Source organism: Platichthys flesus, chromosome 24, assembly GCF_949316205.1.
Source record: "Platichthys flesus chromosome 24, fPlaFle2.1, whole genome shotgun sequence".
NCBI lineage: Eukaryota > Metazoa > Chordata > Actinopteri > Pleuronectiformes > Pleuronectidae > Platichthys > Platichthys flesus.
Genome location: NC_084968.1, coordinates 14082375 through 14092593, shown reverse-complemented (window position 1 = coordinate 14092593; position 10219 = coordinate 14082375). Strand labels below are relative to the sequence as shown.

Genomic DNA, 10219 nt, shown 5'->3' with positions numbered 1-10219 from the left:
TGTCGGCTCAAAGTGGTCCTCACAAAGATAACAGAAAACTGATTTCATCTCTTATCTCACTATCGTACAATCTGCTCTTCACTTGACTGCATACTTCATGAGTGGACAATTTTTCAAATTTTGAAATGCAGACTCATGTGTTTTCAGATTTCCATCACAGTTCTCTAACTGGACCTGATTGAACACAGAAGTTGAGCCAGCCTCTTAAGGTGTGTCCCCTGTGAGACCCTCCATCTTTAACATCCTTGTTCACATAACCAGAGTGTTTGTAATCAAGACGGTCTGGAAATTAATGAAATCTACAAGTTTAATGTTCTGACTATTTCACAATGACATGGATCACAGGAAAGTATCTTTTAATGTTCAACACAAACCCCTACTCCCTCAAAGCAGTTTCTGTTTGATAAGGTATCACGTGTGTCATGCTTTTGTCCTGTTACTGAGATAAGATTTTGTAATTTCAGTAACCTCCTGTCATGTTGTCCAATCAGACGAGAGCACAGATTCTGTATAAAAGACACATGAGTCCTCCTCAGGTCACAGACTCTGTTTCTTCAACAGGTGAGAAAGAGGAGTTTCTCTACTGACTGCTACTGACTTTCTGTCTCCCTGTCTGTCTGTCTTTCAATCAATCAATCATTGGGATTAAATGTATTTTCCTTCTGCAGCTTTCAGACAAGATGGAGCCACATGTGATGATTTGTGAACCCGGTGAGTATTTTGCATGAAGTCAATGTTTCGTTTATTTGGATAAAGTAAATTATTATTCATATTTATTTGAATATTTTCTGTAAGTAGACTATACTTTTTACTGTCTCATAAAACAGAAGGAGCTGTGAAGCCGTGTGCGGTTGAGTCCGTTAAAGTTTATATTGAAAGAGGGTTACAATCCTTTTTCTGGAGTTTTCTCTTCAAGTCAGTCTTTGTGTGTCCAGATGTTGTCAGTGTGCTGCTGTTCACAGGGAACCAGGGTCAGACTGCTGCTCTCAGATTCAGGAAACATCTGGCCAATAGTCTGGAGGACGCAGACTATGAAACGCTGCTGCAGACAGCAAAGAACGGCCTCCCGTGCCGGCCTTCCTGCCTCCCGCCCATACTCACATGTCAACGTCATGTGGTGGTTGTTGGAGCTGGCATGGCTGGACTGACGGCGGCAAAGCTGCTGCAGGACGCAGGACACAAGGTACGTGCAGCAGGTCCATCACGACTGCTGAAATTCTTTTGTGCCGATACATGCGGGTTGTTTTGTATGATTATTTAAGAAGGGATTCCCTGGACCAACTCCATGAATGAGATATTTCAGCTTAACTTCTGTTCAGTGGGAGGAAGTGAGGAAGCTTCATCTATCTTTATTTATTATCTAGTTCTTCACGACATCACTTCTGTTTAAGTTTCTTTAAGTTTTAGACCTGACTTCACTGATCACTTCTTATCTTACATTTATGACCTTTTGTAGCGAATGATCCAGAGTTCAGAGTCGGTTTTTTTTCTAACATATTTTTGAGAGGAAATACCCATTTATTATAAAATCAGGAATAAGATGCTTATGTCTAATCTGGTAATGTACCCGTTTGAAAAAGGTGACCATATTAGAAGCTAGTGGTCGTGTGGGAGGACGAGTGGAGACGTACAGGAATGAAAATGACGGCTGGTACATTGAATTGGGAGCAATGAGGATCCCAACTACTCATGAGTGAGTAGAAACTGTTTTTTGTTGAGGTTTTATTTTGTGGTATCTTTAGCTAGCTAATGTTCTATCTTTCTTGTGTTTCAACAGAATCGTCCGCTGGTACGTGGAATCACTCGGACTCGAGCTAAATGAATTCTTCATGACTCACCCCAACACCTTCTACCTGGTCAATGGGATAAAGAAACGGACGTTTGAAATGAAGGCAGACCCTGACAACATGGGGTATAACCTGGAGGGTCACGAGAAGGGGAAGTCGGCCGATGAGCTGCTACAACAATCTTTGGAGAAGGTGTGGAAGCATCATGTGTTTTTCATATACAGTAAAGTATTTATGTGTTGTTAGTAGACGATGCAAACTCCTGTGAAAACTCTTAAAGGAGGCTATTTTATGATTAATAAGTTTACATGTTGACATAATAAGGTCAGAATACTCTGCTTCTTCCGAGTTTGACCTTACTCGGTTAAAGGTTATCAGAAAATACTTGTCCCAATACATATTTGTTTTGGAACATTTGGGTCACATTTGCTATTTCAAATTGGTTTAGACGCCGTTTATACATAAACATTAAATTAAACACTAAAGTATTTATTAAGAGTAAACACTTGACTATAAACATATTTTCTCTTCCCGTTTTAGTTTATGTGACTTAAATGTGTACCTGTCGTTATAATTGACCTTTTTTGTAGGTGTATGACTATATGGGGACACATGGCTGTTCTGAAGCTCTTAAGAAGTACGACCACTACAGTGTGAAGGTAAAGCACAATGTGATTTCATGTATATGCACAAAATTAGAAACACAACTTAAAGAGACAGGACAGGAGCTAAAACCCTAGTGTTTGAGACAGAGGCTGAAAAGAGGAGCTGCAGCAGTGGACAGTCTGAGGAATGTTTTCTGAACATTAAAGCATGAAACCATTTGACAATAATAACTCATTAAAATGAACCTGAATATAAACAGAATATGTCTCCTTTAAGATTAACGTTTCCTTTTTCACAGGACTATCTGAGAACGGAAGGTGGTTTGAGCGCAGAAGCCGTGAGGATGATCGGAGACATGCTCAACGAAGACAGCCTCATGCACATGGCTCTGACTGAGATGTTGTACCTCAGCAGCGACGTCAACGACTTCACAGAGTAAGATTTACAAACATTAGTATGTGTTTGACTCTCTGATGCAGGGTCTACTATAACGGGGCAAGATCCAATAGACAAATTCATTTATTTGTACTTTTTTGTATTAAGTAAATAGTAAGTAACAGAAGTTGGTGTGTGAGCAGTGATAGTGGATAACAGAGGTTAGAATCTTGCCTATGCACAGTGATACATTTATTAGGCCACTGAAAGCAGCTAACATCAACTCAATTCGTCCTTGTTATGTTTTTGTGAACAAGATATGTCAAGAACAACTTGAGGAAATGTCATTTCATGCTCAAATGAGAACATGTCTCTTTGCTTTTGAAGGTACCATGAAATAACAGGTGGGTTGGATCTTCTCCCCAAAGCTTTACACAAAACACTGAAGGCCCCTGCTCTCCTGAACTCCAAGGTGAAGCGCATCAGTCGGTCAGAGAGAGGTGTCGTCATATCGTACAAGAAAGACAAACAATCCTTTCTGACCGACCTTGAGGCTGACGCAGTCCTGGTAACCACCACAACCAAAGCAGCCCTGTTCATTGAATTTGATCCACCTCTCCCCGTTGACAAGATGGAGGCCCTGAGATCGGTCCACTATGCAAGCTCCACAAAAATCATCCTCACCTTCAGTGAGAAGTTCTGGGAGAAGGACGGCATCAAAGGAGGGAAGAGCATCACCGATAGGCCCTCTCGTTTTATCTACTATCCCAGCCACGGTTTCCAAAACAAGGACATCGGCGTCCTCCTGGCCTCCTACACCTGGGCTGAAGATTCCCTTCTCTTCCTTGGAGGGACTGACGAAGACCTGAAAGAGCTGGTTCTGGGAGATTTAGCTGCGATCCACGGAGAGTACGTCCGACATCTCTGCACAGGGGTGGTGGTGAAGAAGTGGAGCTTGGATCCCTACAGCCTGGGCGCCTTCGCTCTCTTCACACCCTACCAACACGTGGAGCACGCTAAGGAGCTCTTTAAAAGTGAAGGCAGGCTGCACTTTGCTGGTGAACACACCAGCTTCCCTCACGCCTGGATCGAGACAGCTATGAAAACTGGAATCAGAGCTGCGATCAACATCAACAGGGAGCTGAACTATGTCTTCACCTAAACAAGAGACGATCTCTGAGCCGTCACATCTGAATAAATCACTATCATTGTACTCCATGGTTTTAGGGAAATCTTTATAATTTGTAATCACTTAATTTTTACATTTATTCATTTGAAAGCAGATGTTTGTCATTTGAGCTTGAGATTAGTGCCTTGTTCTGTTTTCTATGCTTTTCATTAATTCTGAACACAATCGATGGTTGTCTACGATTCTATTCTGGTACACGGGGCAACATACATGGAAAGATTCTACCTGTTCAAATTGTATCGTTCATATTCTATAAACACAATTAAAATGCAAAGAAAATGACGTATGTAATCTGATTGATTTGAGTCATTAAAGTCTATAATTGAATCCAAAGCCGGTGCACTTGAGTTACTGATTTTAGTGAAAACAACCAATAAGTAATAATCTGATTGTTCGACCTTAATAGGATGAAAAGGGACAGAAATAGTCCCTTTTGCTTTGGATCCACATAATAGAAATGAACTCATGCAGCATGATTCAGTGTAGGTGAACGAGAGGGAGCCGGGACCTCGGCTACGTTTTGCCTCCAGTTTTCTCCCCAGACTCGACAAAGTGATCAAAGGCTTCTCGGCCGACGGATTATTACAAATTCACTCTCTCCCTCCTGATGTCACGTCAACTTACAGTGACCCGGCTGCACGCCTCTGGAAGGTGATGAAATATGAATTAAAAGCACTTCGTTCTTTAAGGTTCTCAGGTGTGGTTGAGTGGAGACACGGTTCTGCTCTCTAATTACGAGCGGCTTTGAAGCTGAGAAGAGCTCGGCAGCGATTGGTGCTTTCATCAGAGAGGAGAGAACGATGGGAGGAGGCGTGGCATCAATTCAAGCCTGACTAATAAGTCAGAAGGCCAATCACGGATATATATTGATATCATCATACGTGTCGTCTGCTTTGCTCTGATATGAAATGTATTCGTTAGTTCACATAATTAAGAAAAAGACACGACAGAAATGATTACAAGGTGCCATTGCTTAGTTTGTCCAGCAGGGCGCTCTCCTCCTGCTCTATCGGAAGCAAATCTAGCCAATTCTTTCTCTTTACAATATAACCCCAAACATTTATTGACATGTGATGCCCTTATTCCCCAGAATTCCCTCTGATCCCGATCCACACCCACATTTAAAGCTTCTCTCCCGACTCATTCCACCTCCTCCCACCTCCTCCCACTAAAGATTGAGAGAATCCGTCCAGTAGTTATTAAAGCAGCAGCCGAACCAACGCAGACGAGTCCTCCTCGGTGAAGTGCTCAGCTGAAACAACAAGCTCACATCTATTCGTAATGAAGGTGCACAAGTGGGACCAATTACCGAAGCGATACGCACAACGCCTGCTGGCCGGCTGATTTAGAAAAGAAAAAGGAGCATAATGCATCATGTGTACTGAGCGTTTCATGAGATTTGACTAAATATAGAAGTTGTGTGGATAGAGAAAGAACGTCCACACGGACAAACAACAGAATCCAGACCTGCAGTAAATTACACCAACTCAATATCTGCCAGCTAAAGACGCTGCTCTCCTGCGAACAACCACCAGACAAACACAGATGGAAACTCGCTGGCAGAGGTAATAACATCCGCCTCTGGTTTCAGTATTAAAGTTTATAATTATCCTCCATCATCCTGCTGTGATGATGAAATTCCTTTAATATATTTAAACCATCTCTCAGAGCTTCAGGTATTTTTAAAACGACCTTGAAAATAGAAATAAAATAAAAAACCCTTCAATTGCACGAACTCTGAATATAAAACATGAGGTTACCAAGAAATCCTACAGTCACGGCACTGTCATGTTTAATATGGAAATATTACAGCCCATGTAAATTAGTGGGACTTGGCAGTTCAAGATAAAGGAGACATTTTAAATTCACGTCTGCTTTATTGAACTTGACAAACAAGGCGGAAGAGGAAGAGGTTGATTCATGAGAGACGACAGCGCAGCTCTAACGTTGTGTATTTGTACTTATAGAATGTTTTTTGCATAGAGAGAGATTTTCCCGAGTGTGTGCTAGTGTTTTTTTTTCGTGTGTGTGATTTTGCAGAACTGTCTATGTCGCTGGAATCTCTCAGTCCTGCAGGAAATGGCTCAGAAGCTTTCAGGTTTCATTCTGTGGTTGAAAATAAACGAGCTCAAAGATCCGTCACGTTTGAGACACCTCGTCAACTCGGACAGTTTCCTGCTGCCCTCTTGGACTCCGACATCTTTTTGGGGACATTTAACTCGGGCAGGAGAAGTTCCAGAGAATGTCTGGAGCAACTGACCTGGACATTTGCTTTCTCACGTTCAGCATGTGTGGATAATACAGTGCTACTCCAGTGCAGGTCTGAAAGCAGCTACATGCAGAGAAGATGTGATGATAGCAGATAACCCGAGCTGAGGAGACTGGGAGAGAGAATTGGGAGAAAGTAGACAGAAAATGAACCAAATAAAAACCACAGCCAACCACAGACAGGAAGACGGAGCTGGCATCAGATGAGAACGAGCAGGGAACAGTCTGTCGGCAGAGAGGAAACCACCGAGACAGAGCAAGAGAACAAGAGAGCGGGGACGCCGTCGCTCGGCCGGATGGTCCCAGAAAAGATCTAAAACAGGGAAAGTATTTGTAGCAGCTCTCAGACGAGTTCTCCACAGAGCAGAGGGGTTACATCATTATCACGAGTACACAAATTAACACCATGTGACCCAGTAAAGTCTGAAGCCCTTCGTCCTCACAGCTCTCGTGTTACTTTCTAGTGAGGAGCAGAATGTTTGAAACCTTTGGAAACGCTGGTGTCCTCCCGTTTGAATAGGCTTCAAAGATGCACCTCAAAGACACACACACACACACACAGACACACACACTCAACAAGATGCAAAGATGCCGGAGGGTGATGGAGGCACTTGAATGCACGTCATCCTCTGAGGGCGACAGGAGGCCGGAGCCAATGTCGGCTGGGATTTTTTTTCTATACTTAGAGACAATAGACTGTAAACAAAAATGGAGCCAAGAACGTCTGAGCCAGGATCTGTACGATGGAGCCAGGGTTTGTGTGCTGGACCAATTCCGTCTCAGCTGTCAGGACAGAATCCATCTCTGAGGAAACACGTCACCACAGCTGATGGACATTAATATCTGGTCTTTCTTATGAGATACATCAGATACAGATGTTTAATATCTCATATCCACACCATAAATCACTTCACGCCCACAACACGAGTGCCAGGAGGATCCAGTCCGAGCTGAAGCTCCGGTGCTTCTTCGGAAACTGAACTGAATACAGACGGCATCATGGGCGTTATTGAATATCTTCATCCTTCTCGGGGGGGGGGGGGGTCCCTCAAACATCCTCCCGACACGTCCAATATCTGCAGTTTTTCAATCTGGAGAAAATAAGAGTGTCGGGGTTTCCAGTGAATTTTGCTTTTTCACGCCAACGACGTCGGCCTTCTTCACGCTCTGATTCATCCTCCCATCAGAGAGAGAGAGAGAGAGAGAGAGAGTGACAGGGAGGGGAGACGAGGCCGGAGCAGCAGACGGAGGGATGGAAGAGGGGGGGGACGAGAGGCGGACACAGGAAGATGTGGAGAGTTCATCATTCATATCGACACACAGACTAACTCCTCTCCTCTTCGTCAAACACCGGTTTACTCTTCATCAACCCTCCCCTCGTCTTCCTGCCATTTATTCAATTTCAACTTTCCACGTTCCACTAGATTGTCTCCTTCTCTCGCTCCTTTTCCTTGCGTCACCTTCATCCCTCTTTGTCCTCTTTTCATCTGACCTACCCCCCTGTGTTTCTCCCCCTCCTCTTCCTCCTCCTCCTCCTCTTCCTCCTCCTCCTCCTCCTCCTCCTCCTCCTCCTCGTCTTGCCTTCCGATCATTCAGAATAATTGCTCTGCGGCGTTCTCGTTCCCCGGGTGCTTATCAAGCTGCGGCTGCTATCTGCACACACACACACAGAGTGCCGTAACAACACCGACAACGTGTTGGCAACCCACACATGGAGACGCCGACACACACACACACACAGACACACACACACCCCTCCGTCAAGGTAAACAGGGTTGTTGTCGCACAGCGGGACCAATCACAAAGCACTTACGGCGCACAAATCAATGGCCCTGCGGGTGTTTGTTTGTGTGTGTGTCTGTGTGTGTGTGTGTGTGGGTCTCTTTGTTGAAAAGCTGTCACATCTTCCTCTCCCTCCCATCACTCCATCCAGCCGTCTATCCATCACTAATCCCCCCAGAAGGATGAATGAGTCGCCAGTGATTCATTTTACTCCTCCCTCTCGTCTTCCTTTACTTCTGCTCTGTTCCTCCCTCAGCGTCACGGTCGGACATTTCCTCTCCTGGAGGAAGAAGCCTAATCAGGAGTCCGTGGATGTTGCACATGTGAATTGGCCGTGACCCGTCGATCCACCACTTATATGAAGTCACATGACGAGTCCACAAAGAAGTCAGCAAATGGACACAAGCCAGAGCTTATATCGCAGCTGCCCTTCAAAATAAAACGATAAGCCAGAAACAGCTAGATTCTGTCCAACGTGCTCAAACCACATGAGGACATGAATATGCTAAATTGACCTTCTTCTTCTCCGTCGGCCCTCGTGTTCCTCTCTGGCTCCGTTATCACTTACAGCAAAAAAAAAAAAAAATGTGGAAAGATCTGTTGAAGCACATTTTCCCGGCTGCTTTGCAAATGGTTCACCGCACATTATCGCTAATAGCTGCATTCAGCATCAAAGAGCCTCCAGAAGCTTCTCCGGCTCGGTCTAAGTGTAAAGTTGTGACCGAGCACTCCACTCATCCTGTGTTTTCATCTTTAGAAACCAGATCCTGTTCCTCAGAGGCAGCGCTGGGCCGCAGGTGGACACACTCACACGGAGCTTCCTGTAAAGCTGACCCGATGCTGCTGTCGTCACTTTAATAGTTTTCAATGCAGTGGTTGTTTTGTGGTTGTTTTTATTGCCTCTCAATGCTCTGAGCCTCGTGTGGTTCCAGGTCTTTGTTGTTGTGTTGCAGATCTTTGACTTTAGTGTCTAACGCAGCGATGTTCGATGGGAGAGACTCAGCTTTGTGTGTTTTTGTTAAAATCAATTTCATTTCAATTACAATTGATTTGTTATATTTCTTTAGAGCTAATAAGATACATGATTGATGATGAATAAAACTTTTAATAAATCCCCCAGACCAACCTGAGCTTTCTCTCATTCCCGTCTCCAGGTTTAACTTTGAGCTCCATGAAGGACGCCTCCTTCCTCATTAGAGGAATGAAGAGCTTTTCATCGACTCGTCCGGCCGTTTGTTTTCATCTCCTCTCTAAATACAATAATGAGTTCTGCCCTTGTGGAAACAGAGGATTTTAATTAGGCCGGAAGACAAATTTAATATCCACCTGGGCTGAGTCGCACAATAAGTCACCTGCACACACAGTGAACACACACACAAATACACACTCGTACCTGAAAGTGAACACGTGCGCTCCTCTTCACTCTCTGTGTCTCTCGTGCAACCGCTGATCGATGCAAAGTCAAAGGAAATCATTTGTCTTGTGTCGACGGTCACATCACCACATTGTTCTCCAGTGGCTGAATCGACCGAGGCTGAGTGATGGCAAACAGGAAACCATTCACCGGAGTGAAACCATTCAGCTGGACCGCGTCACCACAGGGAGGAAGAAGAAAACTGCCCCAGGAGAATCTGATCCCTAAAAGGATTCTGCTTTGAGAGATCAACCAAGTTTGATGATTCAATACTTCATCATTTAAAATGTGTCATCACAATTAAACTCATATTACTGAGGAGGAAGGACCGAGTTCCAATTTCATTTATTTATCATCTTATCTATTTTAAATAAGGCCGTAATTACAACAGATGGAATTTGTTTGTATACTTAACTCAAACTAAATTAAATTAGACATGGAGAAATGTTTCTGCTTTTATTTAATGAGACAATATTCTGTCTTTTATTATGGAGGTCTGCTGTGAAGAGCCAGAGAACGAGATCCAAGCAGGTTCAGGTCAAAGAGACACAAAGACACACAAAGACACACAAAGACACATCAGAGCTGCGTCTTAATTGAGATAAACATGTGTATAAATAAGTGAGTGTGTGTCTGTGTGTGTGTGGAGAAGCCCTGAGGGGAGCCACAGGCAGATGGAGGGAGCAAACAAGGGTGAGAGACAGATGTGCGTGTGTGTGTGTCTGTGTGTGTGTCTGAGGTCCTCATACATAATGGACAACGTTCACACAGAAGTGGTTGTTAATTAGAGAGAGTGAG

General features: G+C 44.0%; 1 protein-coding gene across 2 annotated transcripts; it reads left to right on the top strand.

The window, feature by feature from the left end:
* The first annotated feature begins 662 nt into the window (after window positions 1-662).
* Window positions 663-4290, top strand: LOC133949529 (L-amino-acid oxidase-like). 2 transcript variants are annotated; one of them, XM_062383436.1, is made up of 7 exons: window positions 663-711; window positions 963-1183; window positions 1581-1693; window positions 1778-1979; window positions 2378-2446; window positions 2692-2828; window positions 3156-4290. In XM_062383436.1, the coding sequence occupies exons 1-7, from the start codon at window positions 681-683 to the stop codon at window positions 3928-3930; spliced, it is 1548 nt and encodes a 515-aa protein (XP_062239420.1). In that variant the 5' UTR covers window positions 663-680; the 3' UTR covers window positions 3931-4290. The 2 variants fall into 2 exon arrangements, with proteins under 2 accessions (XP_062239420.1, XP_062239419.1); XM_062383435.1 differs by having other exon boundaries at window positions 676-711; window positions 936-1183.
* The last annotated feature ends 5929 nt before the right edge of the window (window positions 4291-10219 follow it).

Bases quoted from the DNA above. Each gene is read 5' to 3' on its own strand.
- LOC133949529 (XM_062383435.1), top strand. From the start codon at position 681: ATGGAGCCACATGTGATGATTTGTGAACCCG. The intron at 712-935 runs GTGAGTATTTTG...TTGTGTGTCCAG, and splicing joins TGTGATGATTTGTGAACCCG to ATGTTGTCAGTGTGCTGCTG. The intron at 2,829-3,155 runs GTAAGATTTACA...TTGCTTTTGAAG, and splicing joins GACGTCAACGACTTCACAGA to GTACCATGAAATAACAGGTG.